General features: G+C 44.5%; 2 protein-coding genes and 1 pseudogene across 3 annotated transcripts in view; 1 reads left to right on the plus strand and 2 right to left on the minus strand.

The window, feature by feature from the left end:
* BFAR (bifunctional apoptosis regulator) overlaps positions 1-10,273 on the minus strand; it is a 29,273-nt gene extending 19,000 nt beyond the window's left edge. The window contains exon 1 of the mRNA XM_081256350.1: positions 10,054-10,273. The gene's annotated coding sequence lies outside the window, so the exon portion shown is untranslated. The remainder of the gene's footprint in view (positions 1-10,053) is intronic.
* LOC308628848 (tricarboxylate transport protein, mitochondrial-like) lies at positions 479-1,372 on the minus strand (annotated as a pseudogene). Its single transcript has one exon. The product of its transcript is annotated as a tricarboxylate transport protein, mitochondrial-like (transcript).
* A 3,642-nt stretch (positions 10,274-13,915) lies between the features above and the next one.
* PARN (poly(A)-specific ribonuclease) overlaps positions 13,916-21,184 on the plus strand; it is a 159,459-nt gene continuing 152,190 nt past the window's right edge. Inside the window, exons 1-5 of the mRNA XM_081257994.1 lie at positions 13,916-14,077; positions 14,481-14,558; positions 17,244-17,323; positions 18,125-18,192; positions 18,278-18,359. Of these exons, the coding sequence (XP_081114120.1) occupies positions 14,059-14,077; positions 14,481-14,558; positions 17,244-17,323; positions 18,125-18,192; positions 18,278-18,359 (327 nt within the window). The 5' untranslated portion in view covers positions 13,916-14,058. The remainder of the gene's footprint in view (positions 14,078-14,480; positions 14,559-17,243; positions 17,324-18,124; positions 18,193-18,277; positions 18,360-21,184) is intronic.

Raw genomic sequence — 21,184 nt, forward strand, 5'->3', positions numbered from 1 at the left:
AGGGCCCAAGGGCTGGTTAAGGCCAGTGGTGGGAGACGCAGGGGGATAGGCAGCCCCTGTAATGAAGTGAGGCCAGGCTGAGGCCTGGAGGCAGCTGTGGTAGGCTGGGGCGATGCCCCTGCGCCCAGGGTGGAAGGCACCGGGCTGGGACCCGGCCATGGCTACGGGGCCATGACCCAGGCCACACGGGTACCCTGGGAAGTGGGGCACAGGACACGAAACATGAAACACAGGCATACGAGTAAGCACGTGGACAAGTGGGCACAGATTCACAGGCCAGAGGAACACCCGGTCTCAGTTGGACACGTGGACACCATGGTGGTGTCATACAGACCACAGGGGACACATGGACTCGATGGCCACAGGGGACAGCCCTGGGCCATGGACTGCGAGGGACAGGGGAAGGGGGCCTTTTGGCATGACTGCACTGGAATCGCGAGAAGGAGGCGCTGGGGGCAGCCCACGTGCAGACCCCGGGGCTCAGTCCGTCTCTTCCACTTTGTTGAGCAGCTTCACCACCTCGTCGTAGATGACGAACATGATGGCCACGTCCAGGCACACCTGGCCCAGGCGGGGGACGGTGCCCTTGTAGAATGCCTTGGGGCCCTCGTTCCTCAGGATCTGCAGGCTGCGGTCCCACATTCTGTGGTACTTGTGCGCCTCCAGGCCCTGCATCCGGGTCTTGATCACGTCCAGAGGAGTTGTTCCCACGGACACTGGCTGTGCCTGTGATGGCGCCAAACACACTAGTGATCAGAAGGTTCATGGGCTTGTTGGGGTTGTCCCCTTGGTACCAGTTGCGCAAGGAGGTCACGACGAAGAAGAGAATGGCCTGGTTGGATCCCTGCTTCAGCACGGTGGCCACGAGGTCCTGGTAAGTCCCTTTCAGCCCTTGTTCCCAAACGATCCCCCTGACCCCATGGAAGAATCCTCTGTATTTGGGGCTGGGGGAGGTCTGGTCATGGATGAACTTCACCTTGATGGTCTCCATGGGGCACACGACCACCACGGCACCTGCCACACCGGCGCCCAGGCTGCACCGCAGCCCGCGCGTGCTGTCTAGCCGTCCCTGGGCCTCCCGCATGTAGTTGCTGAGAAACTCGAACATCCTGAACTGGACGGCCGCCTTCGGGATGGAGCCGTAGAGCAGGAAGATGAGGCCGTGGTACAGGCCCGGGACGCCATGGTTGTGGACCGTCCACCACACGCAGTCCCCGATGCCCTGGTAGCGCAGCGGGTGCAAGCGCTCGTCCAGCTGCAGCTGCGTCTTCACGTACTCGGTGGGGAAGGTGATGCAGATTTCGATGTCGCCTGCCAGGATGGCCTTCCTGGGCGCAGGCGCCCCTGCCGCCAGAGTGCGGGGTGCGGCCATGGAGGGCGGGGTGGGGGGCCCGGCGGCGGCCTCTCTTCTAACAGGGGTTAGAAGAGATGGGCTTGACTTGGGCACTGTTCTTGGTGTTTCCTGGGGAGCAGTGAGTGATATACCTGGAGATACAGGTCTGATACAGGGTCTTGCGTGCCTGGTTAATGAGAGGTGGGCGGATGGGAGCACATGAAGGTTTCGGAGGCATTGAGATCAGCAAAGCTGTCCTTGAGGATGATCACTCCCGTCAGGAAGGCGGGGCTGGGCTGGGACAAGGTAGAAGCGAGGTGCTGTCACTTCTGAGACTAAGGTGGCAAACGTGGAAATGCAAAGAAAGGGGTCAATCCATCCAAGAGATGCTACAAACAGCCCTCGTGGGCTTTGGTGATTAGAGAGCAGAATGATCAAAGATGTTGTCTAGGTTCTAGAACTGGGGAAGAAGAACAGTTCTGCTGATAGAAGTGAGTCACTGTAAACAAACGGAGCCCAGCTTTAAGAGAAGCAAGTTGAATTTCGGAAAAGTTGAGTTGGCGGTAATGACCAGATCTCCAGGCAGAACTGTCTAGCGAGCCGGTGGAGATCTGAAACTGGAGCTGGGAGTTAAGGGGGAGGCCAAGTGTATGGATCTCAGAGTCGTTTGAAATGACAACATATATGGAAATTAATTTCTCACAAATTAACCTTTTAAAACTGGAATGCACTAATAATTCTTAGTTTACCAGATCTGAAAGGTTATTTCTCATGAGAGAAAACAAATCACACGCAGACATCAGAAGTGTATTTTATAAGTCATGTTTTGGGACTTCCCTGGTGGTCCAGGGGTTAAGAATCGCCTTCCAATGCAGGGGACACAGGTTCAATCCCTCGTTGGGAAACTAAGATTCCACATGCCGTGGGGCAACTAAGCCCACGAGTCGCAACTACTGAGCCCGTGCACTCTAGGGCCCGCGTGCCACAACTAGAGAGAAGCCCGCGTGCCGCAACGAAAGACCCTGCTTGCCACACAAATAAATAAATAAATAAATACTAAAAAAAAAAAATGCAGAGGGAACAAAACATTAAGGATCTATTAAAAAAAAGTCATGTTTTGAAAAGCTGAGGTGGCCACTAACTCTGCTTTTTAATTGTCTTTGACAAACTAGAAACTGCATGGACTTTGATTACTTCTCAGGAATCTTGCTCGTTTCATTTTACCCTAAATTCAAAAACTGGAAGTTAACAAAGAAAGAATGCACAGCTTAACTGAATTCAGCTGATCTCTTCTGTTACTTCTGTAAGTATTTGGGCTCTTTCCATGAAAGAAAGCACTACTTTTAGAGGAGGAAAGTGCCTCTTAGGTGATAAAAAACTAGCTCAGATACTAGAGTTCCAAGTTGTGGCCTTCTGACTTGGATAAACACACCCTCCTGCACTGGCAATGGTTAAAGGTTTCTTTGAGGAGAAGGCCCAATGTTCCTTTGAGGATGTTTATAACTGTTCTCTACAAACGTGGCACACACACCAGCAGGTTGGAGCTGGTTCACTGGCTGAGTTCCTTCACAAGGAAGCACGTGTTAGAACACGCCCGCAGCCTACTGCTCTTTCCACCTTGTCGCAAAGCCTCAGAGAAGACTTGGGGGACGTGTAGGACAGGGGCGAGGAGAATCATTCCATTCTCACTCCCAGTGCCCTGTTCACATGGAGACACTTTGGTTTGTACTTAAACATCACATGAGGGCTTCCCTGGTGGCACAGTAGTTAACAATCTGCCTGCCAATGCAGGGGACACAGGTTCAATCCCTGGTCCAGAAAGATCCCACATGCCGCGGAACAACTAAGCTCGTGCGCCACAATTACTGAGCCTGTACTCTAGAGCCCGCAAGCTACAACTACTGAGGCCGCGTGCCTAGAGCTTGTGCTCCGCAACAAGAGAAGCCACCACAATGAGAAGCCCGTGCACCGCAACGATGAGTAGCCTCCGTTCACTGCAACTAGAGAAAGCCCGCGCACAGAAACAAAGACCCAATGCAGCCCAAATATAAATAAATAAATTTAAAAATAAAATAAAATGATGGCTGGAACACCACATAACTGAAGAGCACAGCGAGACCACTGGACTGCGTCACTCTGAAGAGCTGCAGTTTCTGAAAGTTGAAGTTGTGTCTTCAACTGATGACTGGCACTTCAGTGTGTCAGGGCACACTCTGAAATCACTTGCCAAGGTTGTGTTTGTGCACACGAGTGTTTTCCTGAAGGAAATCCATAGTTTTTATTTGATCTCAAAGGGGACCAAGACCCAAATTAGGTTAAGAATCATTGTTTATCCAGTGGGATAAGGGCTTTCTTAAAGTACCCACCGCCCTGGCTTCCTAGAGTGCCTGTAATGAGCCCAGGTGAGACTTTTCACAGCATGGCTGCACTACTGTCAAGAGCAGCCATCCTCCGCGACCTGTCAGTCTCAACAGTGGTAGCCACTGCTCGGTGGCGACATCTAGTCTTTTTCTTCACGTGGTGCTTCTCTTTCTCCCCCTCCCCCCTGCTCTCTCTTTCTTTCCTCCTCTTCCTTCTTCTCTTCTTTTCTATTCAATTTGGTGCCAGCATTTTAAAAAATCTCATTTCACATAAAAACCCAGATTCCTGGCTGCTTCTGAAAATCAGAAGATCTGGCAACAGTGGGCTCTCCTTTTGTGTGACAAGAATCAGCTGAAGCTGAGTATCTGAGCAGCTGCCCCCTTCACACAGGGCCAGCTGGCTCCAGTTTGCTGCAGTCCTCACCCAGCTGGTTTCCTCATTTCCATTAGCTGCCTGACCCCTGTGGATATCTGTGTTTTCACAACCTATTCCATAAGGTGATGCCTTCAGGGTCTACCGATGAGTGTATGACATTTCTAGGTTAACTGGCCTTAGGTTAGAAAGCTTCTGGAGTTCTATCAGCTTATTTATTGCTGAGAAAGTGATTGCTTATGAGGTTTCCCACACATTTTTCTACATTACCGCTTCTATTCTGCTTTAGCGTCAGAGGCTCAGTAGATTGTGTGTGTGAAAGTCTGTGGATGAACCTGAGGGCAGGGGCCAAGTCTAAAAATTCTAAGTCAGCTTTATTCTCATCATATTCTCACAGACCTAGCTCAAAATGAGTGAGAGTCCGGGGGTTTCCTATTTATCAAATATTTCAGTAGAGGCCTTTAAAACACTTATTTTAATTTTTTGGACGTATTACTTACTTCCTGATTCTGAGAGACAGTGGAATGCATCTCAGTTTTAAAATCAGAAGACAGGTTCTGATTCCCAGCTTCACTATGAGCTGTGAGATCACAGGCAAATTATTCATTCTCTCCAAGGCTCACATCAGCATATACAAGCAATGGGGTTACTGCTCCTGATCTCACAGGACTGTCCTGAGCATTAAGAGCACAGCACACAGGAAGTGCTCAATAAACGTGGTCCCTTCCTCCACAGCATGTTCCAGTGGGTGACATTTCCCGATCCATACAAGTAAGGAATCCCTAAGCTGGTGGTTCTCATGCCCATGCCAGATAACCAACAACTTCCTCTACCATGTAACATTTATTTATTTATTTATTTACTGAAATGACCATTTGCTTTTATTGCAAGAGACATGGACACTTTTATTTTTTTGGCTGCGCCACACAGCACGTGGGATCTTAGTTCCCCAACCAGGGATTGAACCTGTGCCCCCTGCAGTGGAAGCGTGGAGTCCTCACCACAGGACCGCCAGGGAATTCCCGACTATGTAACTTTTAAAACACCTGGAGAGATACTACTTCCAGAGGAGCACACCATCTCTAAAAGGGCAATGTCAAGAAATGGCATAAAATCTTAGAAAGCATTAACATGTGAAATATGACATGAATATGCACATATGAACAAACTGTACAGCTGACTTTTTCTAGAATGTTCATGGGTTAGGTCTGTTGGCACAACTGATAGGAAACAATTATCACAAGATATCTATCACCATGATCCTATGTATGTTCTCCCAAAGAAATACCTAACTGACATGGTATAGTTATCTGAAAATCCATGGGGAAAAAAAAGGGGGCTGGGACACATATACTGTCCCAATAGTTTTACGTAGCTGAAGACCCTAGAATGAATTTGGCTATTTTGTCCCTGGAAGGAAAGTTGTTGGTCAAGTGCTTCTCTGTGGATTTATCCAGAGGGTTATTCTCCAGGAGGAGGCAGGGGCACTGCTGTAACCTATTTCATTGTTTAATCACTCAACTCACATTTAAGAAAATTAATATAATAATTTTTATTGAGTTTATCAAAGAAGACTGCATTAATTCTGAGTTTAAGAATTTTTATACCTTAGCTTCTGAAGACTTCATTATGTGATGACTGTTAACTCTTTAGAAAGTGTAATTATCAAGCTGTTTGGTTCAGTGTTATATAATTATGGTCCTACCTCTTCACTCAATAAAACAGTTTGTGACTATAATACATACCTAACGTTTTAGGAATAATCCTTTGAAGAGCTAATTTATTGGGATTCCGGCCTGAAAAATATGATCTCAATCACTTCTTACCAGAGATGTTCACTGCAAGAATAAAAAGATTTGGGCTTCCCTGGTGGCGCAGTGGTTGACAGTCCGCCTGCCGATGCAGGGGATATGGGTTCGTGCCCCGGTCCGGGAAGATCTCACATGCCGTGGAGCGGCTGGGCCCGTGAGCCATGGCCGCTGAGCCTGCGCGTCCAGAGCCTGTGCTCCGCAACGGGAGAGGCCACAACAGTGAGAGGCCCGCGCACCACAAAAAAAAAAAAAAAAAAGAATAAAAAGATTTTGGCTTTAGATGGGTCTCTAGTTAGGTTATTTCTTCTCATTACATATTACCCGACAACAGAGAATAATTACAATTGCTGATATTTACTGAGCCCTTATATAATGTGAGAGGCACAACAATCTTATGGGATAATTATTACTATCATCTCCATTTTACTGATGAGAAAATGGAGACCTAATTAGTATAGGACAGAGCTAGGTTTTGTTTGTTTGTTTTTTTAAACAACAACAACACAATTTTTTTTTTTTTTTTTTTGCGGTACGCGGGCCTCTCACTGTTGTGGCCTCTCCTGTTGCGGCGCAGGCTCAGCAGCCATGGCTCACGGGCCTAGCTGCTCCGCGGCATGTGGGATCTTCCCGGACCGGGGCACGAACCCATGTCCCCTGCATTGGCAGGCGGACTCTCAACCACTGCGCCACCAGGGAGGCCCACACAATTTTTAATTTTTATTTTTTTTGGCCATGCTGCGCAGCATGCGGGATTCCCAACCAGGGATCGGACCCATGACCCCTGCAGTGGAAGCGTGGGGTCTTAACCCCTGGACCACCAGGAATTCAGAGCCACGTTTTAAATGATGGTCTGACATAAAGCCTGTCCTCGTAACACTACGTTGGTCTAGGCCACATCATAGAGGGGCCGCTGCGAAGCTGAGAAATCCAAACTAGAATCTGACATCACTGCATTTTGGAACATGTGAACTCCAGCTTGTGGCTGTCAGGGTGAGCATGCTGTTCCTCATATGAGATAAATAACCAGAAATATTCATAAGAGAAATAGGGGTGAGGGTGCTTGGGTGAATCCCAATTTCTGGCACCCTCCCCAGTCCACCCCTGGGGACACCACTATAAACACTAGCAGAACACTACAGACATTATCAAATGTCCAAGGAGGGACCACCCATTTCTAGTGATTATGAGATAAAAAGAAATGTGTCCAAATGTAAGCAAGGCAAAGGTCAGAAACAGCAAATAAAACAGAACATGGTATGTACTTCTTGCAGGTGGCGGAAGCTGGCTTTCATTAACATAAGAGAAGCATTTCCAGGCTCTTCCTGTATAAAACTTTGTGTTTTTCCAACTCCAAATAGACAGATTTTCTTTCTAGACAGGGTCAGAAATCACTAGGGCAAAGGCAGCTAGCTAGCTCACTGGACACTGACTAGCTGCCTGCAATTTGAGACCCTGTGATTTACCGCCTGTGAGTGGTGGTGGGCAAGATAAGTGCACACAAAGTGCACACAGGGAAGTGTGTCCTGGTCTCTCCTCTTTCGTGTCTGCTCTGTGGCATATATTCAACGACCTATCTTGTATGGCATATACTCTGTGGCATATATTCAACGACCTATCTTGTATGAAACACTGGAGATGCCTAATGACTCAGAAAGTGATCAAAAACTACTGGTGGTTACCAGTAACCCACACCTTAGCTATCTGTTTTTAAACTATTCCGTTATGATTCACACATTCTAAGCTAACGAATACTTCTCAGGTTTTGCACACTGATGGTTGAGTAGTCTTTGCCTCTCTGACCAAATTCTAAGCTCCTGAAGGTCAGGAACCAAGCCAGAGAATTCTATCATTGTACCTGTGAGCTACTGGCACAAAGCTGAGTTCTAGATATTTGTAGCTGAAAATCACATCCACAAATCTTTGACTTCTTTCACAGAAGTTTCTTAGAACTTCCATCAGAATCACCTGGGAAGTTTGGTGAACTCAAAGATATTTGGCAGAGAGGCCCAAGAATGTTCATTTTAAACAAGCCCCTTAGAATATTCTTATGCATATGGATGTTTGGGAACTAGAGAGCTGTTACATACAAATAAACACTTACATGCCTAAGCATATGTGTCACACAAGGTATAGGTGAGATATTAACAAAATCAAGTTTAAATAACACTTCCAATCTCATTTCCTCTTCTCTCTAGTCCCTCTTCTCGCCACTGTCTGAATCATCCTCCTGGAGCAAAATTCTGATCAAGTCCTTCCTTTGCTCAAAACCTTCCCAACTGTGAGACTATAAAACCCATGGTCATAAGCTTGTCATTTAAGAATATTTATGGCCCCCCTGCAATCAACATAACTTTTAAACTAAGAGCACAAACTCTGAGGCCAGAATGACTAAATTCAAATCCCAAAGCCTGCAATTATTAGTTGTGTGACCTCAGGCAAGTCACTTAACCTCTCTGTGCCTCAGATTCTTCATCTGTAAAATGGGGATATGAATAGGACCTGCCTGATAGGGTTGTTGGCAGGATTAAATGAATTAATGCACGAACAGCACTAAGAATAGTGCCTGGCACATAGTAAGTGCAAAATAAGTGTTAGATATTACTATTATCCTGATTACCTCCTACTCTTCACCTACTCACACATTATACTCTAGTCCCACCTATTAATTCCTGCTCCTTGGGCACTTTTTCATATCACCCTGTTCCCTCCATCTGTAACACAGCGCCACACCATCTCTGGGTCAAAAGTGTCCAACTGACGAGACCCAATTCAACTGTCACTGGAAAATCTTTAATAACTAACTCCCCTCATAACCCAAATTAATCCTTCCTGTCTCTGTGCATTAGTGTAACTTTTATTTGTGCATGTTTTCTTATCTCCTAGACTATGATTTCCCTGGAGAGGCTGGTATAGTTGAAACAGTATGGTCTTAAAGGTTAGACAGACCTGGGTTCCAAACCAGATCACATTTATCTGCTCTGAGCCTCCTAATTCCCATTTATAAGTTCAGGATAATAACACCTCCTTTGAAGGAGGCTTAAATGACAAATTCTATCTATAGATATTCAAAAAGTCTGCTGTATGAGTGATTGGTATTATTAATAGAATTATTAATAGTGGTATTTATTTAGTGCCAGCTATGTAGGTAGTACCAGTGCCAAATACTGGAGCTTAAAAAAGAAAAAAGACAGAACTGCCCTGGAGAAGCACAACTTTTCCATCAAGTTTATGGAGATATGGGTTTGTATATCCCTAGGCTGGCTTGTTTACAAAATAGCTGTGACAAGAACAAACAAAACAACTCAACCCACACGTGCACTCTGCGTCAGCGCTGGGGTGCGTCCGGGGAAGACAGCAAAACTCCTTTCTATTGACGTTTCAGAGAGTGACATCAAGACCACCTACAAAGGACCGACCGAAGGGCTTCGGCGGGGAGGACCCAACGGGGACTGTTGAGAGCATGACAGCACCTGGCTCTTCCTCCTCCCCACCAAAGTTGGGGGGCCGCCTTCTGCCCGCCAAAGATCCCCAGGTTGACATGCCCTGACTCTCTTTTGACTTTTTTTTTTTTTTTTTTTAAAGAAAACTCCCTTTTGCGTAAGTCCAGATTTCTGAGCCGTGAGCTCAGAATCACAAGAGCTGGGACAGCGACTCCGGGATTTCACTTTCCCCTTTCTGTGCGTCCGTTACCCTCTTTTAAAACTAGAGCAATCGTTCAGCCTTGGGGCCGGAACGTGCCCGGCCAGTCAGACCTGAAGCCCAGCCTGGCGTCTATCAGAAGCCTGGTCAATTCTGTACGCGCTGTCGTAGGCTGCGACCCGCGCTCCCGAGGGCGGGCGCCCCGTCGTCTCCCTCCAAGGTGTGTGGAAGCGACGTCCCCTCCCTCTCGCCCTAGGGAGATCCTGGAACTACAGGCTCGGACTCTGACCCTGGAGGGGACACAAGTGAGGCCAACAGATCGGCCGTGCCGAGGTGGGCTCTCGGGAAGGGATGGAGAAGCTGGCCAAGCGGGGGTCCACTCCCCGAGGCCAGGACCGCGGCTGCTCAGGACCGGGGCCTGGGAGGAGAAAGCCCGTGCACCCCTCGGAGCCCGTCCTCCACATCCGCGGTCCACACCCCGCCCCCAGATCGAGCCCGGGCCGCCCCCTGGCCATCCTCCGCCAAACCGCTGCTTACCGCCGCGCTCATCCCGGGGCCGAATTGGCCATCGACGCCCGCCTGGACCCCAGCGTAAGCAAAGGAAGAGATAACGGCTGCACTTCCGGAAGCAACCTAGGACTGGCTGCGGAGGAGAGGGCCCCCGGCCCACGACCATAGAGGAGAGGCTGCACTCGTTCCCTAACCCTTCGACCCCGCGCCCTCCCCGCTGCCTAGAGCGGCCACTCTTGGGCCGGGGAGGTCCGCGCAGGCGTACTACCGCCGGTCCCGCCCCTTACTCTTGGATGCACAGACCTTGAGCCAGGGCTTTACACCGAGAAGGTGAGGCTGTTGTGTGTATTTGATCCTCCAGAGTGGCTGTTATTGTATCTGCAGGAAACAGCTTTGCCCGGAAATTAAAATTATATTACAAGACCGTACTGTACTCGCTACAATTTTTTTTTGCCTTTACATTTTATGCAGAAAATCAGAGAACCATGGCTAGATTTCCATTTGCAGTATTAAGAAGAATCGGAATTAAAATGACTTTCTTATCACCACGTTTTTTTTTTTTTTCCCCAGGTCTTGGTTCGTTAAGAATTCATGAGGATTACCTGTTTTAAATCACTGGCCTGGAGATAGTTAAATCGATAATTTGGGATGATTATTTTTTTCTAGCAATCAAATGGGCAAAGAGTAAAAAGATTGGTAATGTTCTGTGCTAGTGCCAGGAGTGTATGACTCATTTTCTGGAGGATAGTCTGGCAATAGGTATCAGCATATTTTAAAAAAACTGCCGTGAAAGATACATAACAAAATTTACCATTTTAACCATTTTCAAGTGTGAAGTTCAGTGGCACTAACTGTATCCACATTGTTGTGCAGTCATCACCACCACCATCCAGGACTTTATCATCTTCCCAAACTGAAAAGTCCATACCCATTCAACAGTTACCAGTAATTCCTGCCCCAGCCTCTGGTAACCACCATTCTACTTTCTGTTCAAGAATTTGACTCCTCGGGGCTTCCCTGGTGGCGCAGTGGTTGAGAGTCCGCCTGCCGATGCAGGGGACACGGGTTCGTGCCCAGGTCCGGGAAGATCCCACTTGCCGTGGAACGGCTGGGCCCGTGAGCCATGGCCGCTGAGTCTGCGCGTCTAGAGCCTGTGCTCCGCAACGGAAGAGGCCACAACAGTGAGAGGCCCATGTACCGCAGGAAAAAAAAGAAAAAGAATTTGACTACTCTAGGTACCACATATAAGTGGAATCATACAGTGTTCGTGTCTTGTTGTGACTGGCTTATTTCACTTAGCAAATGTCCTCCAGGTTCAACTACTTTGTAGCATGTGTCAGAATTTCCCTCCATTTAAAGGCAGAATAAAATTCCATTGTAGGTGTACGTGACATTTTGTTTATCCATTCATCTGATGATAGATGCTTGGGTTGTTTCCACTTTTTGGCTATTGTGAATTATGCTGCTATGAACATGGGTGTACAAATACCTATTCAAACCTCTACTTTCAGTTATTTTGGGTGTATGCCCAGAAGTGGAATTGCTGCATTATATGATAATACTATTTTTAATTTTTTAAAGAAGGACCATACCATTTTCCATAGTGACTGTTCCATTTTACATTCCCACTAGCAGTGCACAAAGTTCCAGTTTCTTACCTAATAGGTGTGAAATGATATCTCATTGTGGTTTTGATTTGCATTTGTGATGTTGAGTGTCTTTTCATGAGCTTGTTGGCCATTTATATCTTCTTTGGAGAAATGTTTAAGTCCTTTGTCCATTTTTAAATTGGATTGTTTGTTTTTGTGTTTTTGAATTGTAGGAGTTCTTTATATATTATGGATATTTACGCTTTATCAGATATATGATTTGCAAGTTTTTTCTCCCATTCTGTGGGTTGCCTCTTCACCTTGCTGATAGTGTCCTTTGATGCACAGAAGTTTTAAATTTTGATGTAATTCAATTCATCGGTTTTTTCTTTTGTTGCCTATGCTTTCGGTGTCATAGCAAAAAATCGTTGCCTAATCCAACATCATGAAGCTTTTGCCCTATGTTTTCTTCTAAAACCCTTATAGTTTTGGCTCTTACATTTAGATGTTTGATTTATTTTGAATTAATTTTTATACCGTGTTAGGTAAGGTTCTAACTTCATCCTTTTGCATGTGGATATTCAGTTTTCTTAACACCATTTGTTGAAAAGAGTATCCTTCCCTCACTGAATGGTCTTGGCATCCTTGTTGCAAATCATTTGACCATATATTTAAGGGATTATTTGGGGGCTCTGTATTTCATTAGTCTCTATGTCTTTATGTCAGTACCACACTATTTTGATTACTGTAGCTTTGCAGTAAGTTGATATTTATTGAACTTAAATTACTTAAAATTTAAACTTAAGTGGCCATATGTGACCAGTACTTTCCATGTAGGACTTTTAAAGCTGATACTAGAAGGCAGAGAGACATTTCAAGTTTGAAGTTTGACTACTTGTCATATTGGTTTTCACATTTACTCTCTGCTGCTCACACTAGGAATAGTGGGCCTAATTAACTATATATAAATTTCCTTTGAATGAGTAGAGGAAAATGGACTTGTGGCACCTGGTGGGGAAAATATGGTCACACTCTTACTTGTTCTTTAGGGTTCTTAATATTTTCTTTTGGGGGAAAATGGTTATCTTCTTTTCAAAAAGCACAAGTGGTTCATACTCAGTATTTCCCTCAAACCTAAGGTGTGAATGCAGGGAAATGTGACAGCGGGTCAGAACGCTGATCATATCTTACATTTATTTTTACAGTGCTTTACAATTCACATACATTATCACCACTGATCCTCAACCCTATTTAGTGGATGAGAAAATCGAGGTTTAGGAAGATTGAATAATTCCAGACCTAATAAATGGCAGAGCTAGCCTTTGAAAGCAGATCTTCTAACCAACTTTCATAGTAGGCTTTTGTGAAAGACCAAGGTGAATTCATTCACTCAACCCACGTTTATCGAGCATCTCGACGTGTCAGCAGTGTCGTAGGCTCTGGGAATCAACTGCAAACCACAAACCAACATAAAACTCCATCAGGCAAGACCTAATCTGTTTTGCCCACCGTAGTATTCCCAGTAGCTAGTGCAGTAGATAAAGGTCTCAGGTTTGCGTTCCCTGTCACCTCTGTAAGTAACACTCTTTTCCATTATTCTTATTGCAGCACCCTGCTCTTTCTCTTCACAGCGAACTTTGGGTTTCCAAGTGGCAAGTTCGATTCCTGCCTGACTTTCCCCTCTTCCCTCAAGTTAAGCTCCAGAGGGAGCTTGTCTTTTCTATTCCTCACTGTATCCCCACTCCTTTCAGGGTGCCTGGCACATAACTGGAACTCAAGAAATATATATTCATCAACTGGATGGATGTCATGTCACACAACCTTCTGAAGTAAATGGCCCAGGCTTCCCTGGTGGTGTAGTGGTTAAGAATCCGCCTGCCAATGCAGGGGACACGGGTTCGAGCCCTGATCTGGGAAGATCCCACACGCCACGGAGCAACTAAGCCTGTGCGTCACAACTACTGAGCCTGTGCTCTAGAGCGCGCGTGCCACAACTACTGAGCCCATGCGCCACAACGACTGAAGCCCACGTGCCTAGAGCCCGTGCTCCGCAACAAGAGGAGCCACCGCAATGAGAAGCTCGCGCACCGCAACGAAGAGTAGCCCCCACTCCCGCAACTAGAAGAAGCCGGCATGCAGCAACGAAAACCTAATGCAGCCAAAAATAAATAAAGTAAATTGTCCAAGTCTGGTCCTCACCAGTTAGACCACGCCTTGAAGGACTTCGATAGCCACGCCTCTCCCGTGTCCCGGGAAAGGAACCCAGCCTTGGCCCCGCCCCTGCCATGACGCAGACACACGTGACGGCGCGCCGGCGCGCGCTGTTTCCGGAAGTCACCCCCGCGGTCTCTGCCGCTGCTGCCTGCGCTGCTGGCAGTGGAACTTCGCGAGTGGAACGGCAGAGGCGGGCCGGACGGGGCCGGCGGCCTGGCCACTCTGCAAAATGGAGATAATCAGGAGCAGTGCGTGTCCGCCGTGCACCTCCCCGCGTACCCGCGGCCCCCTTCACCCGGCCTGCTAGGCCCGGAACACGGCCGGTCTGCTTGGCGGGGCCTGGGGCAGAGGCAGCCCCTCAGGGGTTTGCTCCCCTTTTGCGCCTCTTAGGGGGCCTTATTCCTCTCTGGCCCATACACCCTTCGGGGCCTTGTCGTCTTTCTTACCCGGGCACCCCCAGGGCCTTATCCCTCTCAGGCTCGTGCCCCCGCGGGGCTTATTTTCCCCCCCTGTCTGTGCACCCCTCAGGGACCTGTCCTTCCGCCCTAGGAGATGTAGGAGTTCTCCGGGCCCTCCTTCCTTCCCAACCTAGTAGCCCGTGGGCAAGCAGCTAGGCCACCGGTTCTGAGCCTCTTCTCGGTTTCTCCGCAGATTTTAAGAGTAATCTCCACAAAGTGTACCAGGCCATAGAGGAGGCGGACTTCTTCGCCATCGATGGGGAGTTTTCAGGTATCCCTCGCTTGCAGGCTTGAGGCTGGCACCTTGCAGTGCATAGCCAAAACTCCTGCACCCCTACCCCCTGCTCCCTTGTCCCGGACTTCTGCCTGCTGGCCGCTCCTCCCTGTTTGTAGCCTTGGGCAAGTTGCATGGGTCTCCACGTTTCCTCAAACGTTTTGAAAGCACGGAAGAGGTGCGGTGGGTTTTGTGATTGGGTTTGTGGTTGTTGGACATCTCAGGGTTGCAGATAGAGATTAAGGTTTTGGTGCTGCTTAAAAATTGTTGGATGTGTGTGAGACAGCTTGGGAGTTCGGGTCAGGCTTTTTTGTGTGTGTGGTGAAATACACATAACATAAAATTTATCGTTTTAAAGTTCAGTGGCATTAAATACATTCACATTGCTGTGTATCCATCTCCAACCATCCATCTCCAGAACTTTTTCATCTTCAAAACTGAAACACTCTACCCATTGAACAATAATTCCCAACTCCTCTCTCCCCTCTGCCTCTGGCAACCACTGTTTCTGTCTCTATGAATTTGACTAGTTTAGACATTTCCTATAAGTGGAATCATACAATATTTGTCCTTTGTGACCGACTTTAGGGTCGGACTTTTACAGATAAATGAGGGTATTCCTTTAGGCATTAGTGGAAGTGTTCATTGCCTGCCTTGGCATGGGTGTGCATGTGTGTGTGATACTTTACTAACAGTTATAATTGCAAGGTTTTTTCTTTTTCTCTTTTTGGATCAAAGATATCCACTTTTGGTATAGATAACACTTTTGCTACAAGCTGAACATGTTTCTAAGATTTCAGCTCTTTCTAAAGGACTCCATGCTGTGGGTAATCTTTGGCTTTAATTAAGCGTGCAGTTTCTAGTTGGAGTCAGTTCCCTGGAAAGCTAAGAGTTTTCACCGCAAATAATTGTCTCTTGACCTTGAGTATACCTTTGTTGTGTAGATGTTACTCCAAACTGTTGATCAAGACTGTACTCTAACAGTAATGCACATCAGTATTTGTTGATGTCTGAGTATGCATTAATCTTTGAAAGCAGCAAAACTTAGTCATAGAGATTGTTTCCTTAAATCATGACTGTTTTGAACCCTAATTTTTTTTACTGACTTATAATTGACCAATTATATCAGTTTCAGGTGTACAACATAGTGATTTGATATTTTTATACACTATGAAATCACCATGCTAAGTCTAGTTACCATCTGTTAGCTACAAAGTTATTGTTGGCTATATTATTGGCTATATTCCCTATGCTGTGACATTTATTTTATAAATGAAACTTTGTATCTCTTAAACCTCTTCACCTATTTGGCCTTTCCACCCACCCCCTCCCCTCTGGCAACCATTAGTTTACTCCCTATATCAATGTCTTTGTTTTGTTTTGTTTGTTTGCTTTGTTTTTTAGATTTCACCAATAAGTGAAATCATATGGTATTTGTCTTTCTCTTTCTGATTTATTTCACTTAGCATAATACCTTCTAGGTCCATCCATGTTGCAGATGGCAAGGTTTTATTCTTTTTTTATGGCTGAGTAATATTTCTTTATATGTATGTGTATATATATGTTTGTATGTGTGTGTGTGTGTGTATATATATATATGTGTGTGTGTGTATATGGCATCTTCATTATCCATTCATTTATCTTTGGACAATTAGGTTGCTTCTATGGCTTTGCTATTGTAAATAATGATGTAGTGACATAGGGATGCATATATCTTTTCGAATTAGAATTATTGAAGAAAAAATTTTTGTTTTCTTATAAATATCCAGAAGTGGAATTGTTGGCTCATATGTTAGTTCTATTTTTAATATTTTGAGGAAGCTTTATACTGTTTTCTATAGTGGCTGCAGCAGTTGACCTTCCCACCAACAGTACACGATGGTTCCCTTTTCTCCACATCCTTGCCAACACTTGTTATTTCTTGTGTTTTTGAGAATAACCATTCTGACAGGCGTGAGGTGGCATCTCAAGATTGCTTTGGCTATTCGGGGTATTTTGTGGTTCCATACAAATTTTAGGATTATTTGTTCTAGTTCTGTGACAAATGCCATGGGTATTTTGATAGAGATTGCTTTGAATCTGTAGATTGCTTTGGGTAATATGGACATTTTTACAGTATTAATTCTTCTGATTCGTGAGCACAGTCTTTCCATTTATTCCCATTGTCTTCAATTTCTTGCACCAATGTCTTATAGTTCTCAGAGTACAGGTCTTTCACCTTCTTGGTTAAATTTATTCCTAGGTATTTTATTCTTTTTGATGCAATTGTAAATGGGATTGCTTTCTTAATTTCTGTTTTTCATAGTTTGTTATTAGTGTATAGAAATTTACAACAGATTTCTGTATATTAATTTTGTATCCTGCAACTTTACTGACTTCCTTTATTAGTTCTAATAGTTTTTTGGTGAGGTCTCTATAGTGTTTTCTATATTTGAAATCTATTTTAGACACTGAAACTGCCCATTCTCAGATTGAAAGATTCACATCTCTAAATTCATTACTATAGGGTTTAGCTTGGTAGCCAGTGAAATTAATGCTAATTTTGAAAAAATGAAGAAAGGAGCACTTCCAATTAATTTTAATTCATAAAAATATGAAATTATAGCGCCATTGAATAGTCGACTGACATTTTTCCATTAGCATTTATTAACAAGTTAAAAACTTCTATTTCTTAAAATCTAGGAATCAGCGATGGACCCTCAGTCACCGCATTAACAAATGGTTTTGACACTCCGGAAGAAAGGTATCAGAAGCTTAAAAAGGTACGTGGATGTGCTAGAAAAAAAATTTTTTTCCTATGTTGGTCCTGCATATGTTGAATTATAGAGGAATATGATCATTAAACTTGTTCATTAATGTCTCAACCCCAGCTATAAAATGATATTTTAGTGGTATTTAAAACAACAGCAAAAATAATTGTTTGCTGGAAAACATTTTGGGGAAGGTTTAGTATTTTCAGTGTTAATTTGATTTACAGGAAATGTGATGTGGTTATTTTAATCATTTGGAAATAGGTTTACCATGATACTCCAGATGGTGGATAGGTGCCTAAGTTGGGAAAAATATTAAGAAATGTATATAAATTAATAATGCGTCTGATACCTACTAGAGAATGGACTTGAGGATATGGGAGGGGGAAGGGTAATCTGTGACAAAGTGAGAGAGTGACATGGACATATATACACTACCAAACATAAAATAGATAGCTAGTGGGAAGCAGCCGCATAGCACCAGGAGATCAGCTAGGTGCTTTGTGACCACCTAGAGGGGTGGGATAGGGAGGGTGGTGGGGAGGGAGACGCAAGAGGGAAGAGATATGGGAACATATGTATATGTATAACTGATTCACTTTGTTATAAAGCAGAAACTAACACACCATTGTAAAGCAATTATACTCCAATAAAGATGTAAAAAAAAATAATGCGTCTGATAGATAATCTGTAATCTGTTCTAATTGGAAGTATTCTGCCAAAGTAATCAGAAAACCCACCTGATTGAGAATACTGTTGCTGACGTCGACTGTAGAGCACTGTTTTGACAGATATTTTATTTCCCTTTTCCAGCATTCCATGGACTTTTTGCTGTTTCAATTTGGCCTTTGCACTTTTAAGTATGACTACACAGATTCAAAGTAGGTTGTTTTAATAAGTGGTGGGAATTCTTTTGTCATGGCGTACTGTAACACTCTAAGTCTCCTTTTATCTTATTTTCCCCAGGTATATAACAAAGTCTTTTAACTTCTATGTTTTCCCGAAACCCTTCAATAGATCTTCACCAGATGTCAAATTTGTTTGTCAGGTTAGTAGTATAATTGAGTTTTTTTTCTGTTATGAATTGCTGATGAGGCAGTGTGGATATGTGGAATCAGAATTCTCTCTAAAATTTGGTTCTACCACTAACTTTGCACTTTGGGCAAATCATTTCACCTCTCTGACTTTCAGTTTTAGGCTTGTAAATTAATGACACTCCCATCTTCCCTTTTACCTGAGAATGAGTTAAGGAATGAGATGTAAGAGACAGGTAGATGGAAATGAGAACGTGAGCTTTATCATTAGTAAAGCTGAATCTGAGACCATGGCTTCGTAGTCTGACTCTTCTGGGGATTTTTTTTTTTTTTCGGTATGCGGGCCTCTCACTGTTGTGGCCTCTCCCATTGCGGAGCATAGGCTCCAGATGCACAGGCTCAGCGGCCATGGCTCACGGGCCCAGCCACTCCACGGCATGTGGGATCTTCCCAGACCGGGGCACGAACTCGTGTCCCCTGGATCGGCAGGCGGACTCTCAACCACTGCGCCACCAGGGAAGCCCCTCTTTTGGGGATTTTTAACATCTTACCCCTGAATTGAACCTACAGATCAGGACCTTCAGGCTTCTTCCCATCCCATTCTCATTGCACCCATCTCCAAGGGTAGAGCTTTATTTTCTGGAAGAGGAGGGTATGTGTGTATCCTCTTTGAAAAGAGAAAGCCCAAAAGGGGCTAAGCTATATATGTTCAGTTTCTTTTCCCAAGCTCACCAATTAGGAAAGAGAGGGTAGATAAAGACCACTGTTTCCTCCTAAGGAGGAGAGGGCTGACTTTATGAGCCAAGGTAAGGACACAAGGAGGTTCCCCTTTAGAGCACCCTGTTCGCAGTTGTAGCTGATCTAGTAGACACTCAGTGAATATCAGTTTCCCCTTTCTGCTCTTAATAATCTGATACAACGGATAAGGTGAATGTGAATAAGTGTATAGCGAATGGATATGTGATGAAAGCTGAATGTTGGCCTTTTCTCCCTTATGATCTTATGCTTGAGCTTCTCTCCCCATAGCAACATTAGTTCCTTTGAGTCTTCCCATCTTTCCCTTTTCCTGCATGTAAGTAGTAATGCAGTTAAGAAAGCCTGGAGGGTAGGCTTCTGAGTGACTGAGTCATGTCAGGTTCTTTCTGTAATAAGGCAGGATATAAACAAATGAAACTGAGCATTAATTGTAGATCTAGGGCTGAAGAGAAGGTAATTTTGGTCTTGTAAACCTGAATTTTTCTTAAATTAGCAAATAAACCATAGTTGATATTTCTTTACCCTGCAACCAGTTAACAGCTATTTACCAGTCACCTTAGTATAGGATACTTAATTAAACAGTATTTGTAGATTTTCACTGAGAGAAAAATAGGCTCAGTTGGGAAATTTGTGTGGATGTAGTTTTCCAACAGTACCAGGAAAAGACAGTTATTTAAAGTGGATTCCATGGCTTTAGCCAGGGGTTAATCAAACAATGCAGACAGTGGCAGTGAGACACCTTGGGGATGATGCTTTTGTTCTAAAAGACCAACACAAACACAGTTATTCTAGGAAATGAATTGGAAACAGATCAAAAGAACCCTACCCATTGTACAAAGCCATTCTGGGGCTACACCTGGAACACTTTATGTAGTTATAGTAGCCAGCCACTCCTTAAAACAAAGAAAGACATCACAGACTTGAAGACAGGCCAGAGACTAATGTCTAAAATGGACAATGGGATAAAAATGGTGCAATTCTCTATTCTGGAAACGCAGAGGCAGAGAAGAGGTTTAGACTCAGTAAGTAAACTTGTGAATTGTATGGCTATGGTAAATGGTAGTATCTTTGAATTTTTTTCTTTCGTCCTCCATCTAAGGTGGATTTTGCTTTAAACTTCTATGGTGACAGCAGAGTTGCATCTTACAAGGAACTTAGTAGCTTCTGGAGTCGGCGAGTAGGGTGAAGATTGTGTCTGGTCAAAAATCAGTCTTGAAAAGCTCTTATTACCCGTAAAGCAGGGAGAATTTGGGGGCAAAATAACTTACTATGCTCTTGGAAAAATAAGCATCTGTATAATAGTGAGCTGCTCACACTGGGCGGGATATGGGGGAGTGAGCTGCCTGAGAGCCAGGCACACTCCTGGAGCACGTGCCTGTCCAGTGGGGCGACAGCAGAACTGCATGGCCTTGGCTTTGTCTTCACCTCCTCTTTTTCTTCTCTTCTCCTTCCTTTTTCTGACCGAACATCTATAGTTGAATTCATGGAAGAAAATACATACGTGGTCGTGAAAAATCGAGACCCTGCTGCTGTCTATAGAGTAAAGAACGAGTTTCTTTTTTTATCCCGTCTTCCCCATGCCACTTCCTTCCCCATTTCACTCCTTTTATGTCCATATGTACATATACTCTTATGTCTACATATATATACATAATTTTAGCTTTTTTCTTTAATATACACAGGATCATAATATTCATATTTTATATAACTTGCATTTTCTACTTAACACACTGTCTTCATATTTCATAGTATGGATATGTTATAATTTATTTAATTGGAGTTCAGAAGTTTTCCAGTGGTTACCTATTTTAAACAATGCTATAGTCAGTGTCTGTGTGCAGCATGTCTTGGTTATATGTAGGAATGTTTTTATAGGATAGATTTCCTAGAAGGGGAATTGCTGACTCATAGAGCTTATATATTTAACATTTTGACAGATGCATCAAATTGTCCTCCCAAGTAGCCGTGCTCATCTTCTGAATCCTGAAAATGGTACATTTAGGACAAACCAAAGATAGTGGTTAGTAAACCACAAATAGATTTTGTTGGTTCAAAGTGTTTTTTCTTTATTTTCTTTTATTTT

The sequence above is a fragment of the Mesoplodon bidens genome (assembly GCF_964165515.1).
Source record: "Mesoplodon bidens genome assembly, chromosome: 15".
Taxonomy (NCBI): domain Eukaryota; kingdom Metazoa; phylum Chordata; class Mammalia; order Artiodactyla; family Ziphiidae; genus Mesoplodon; species Mesoplodon bidens.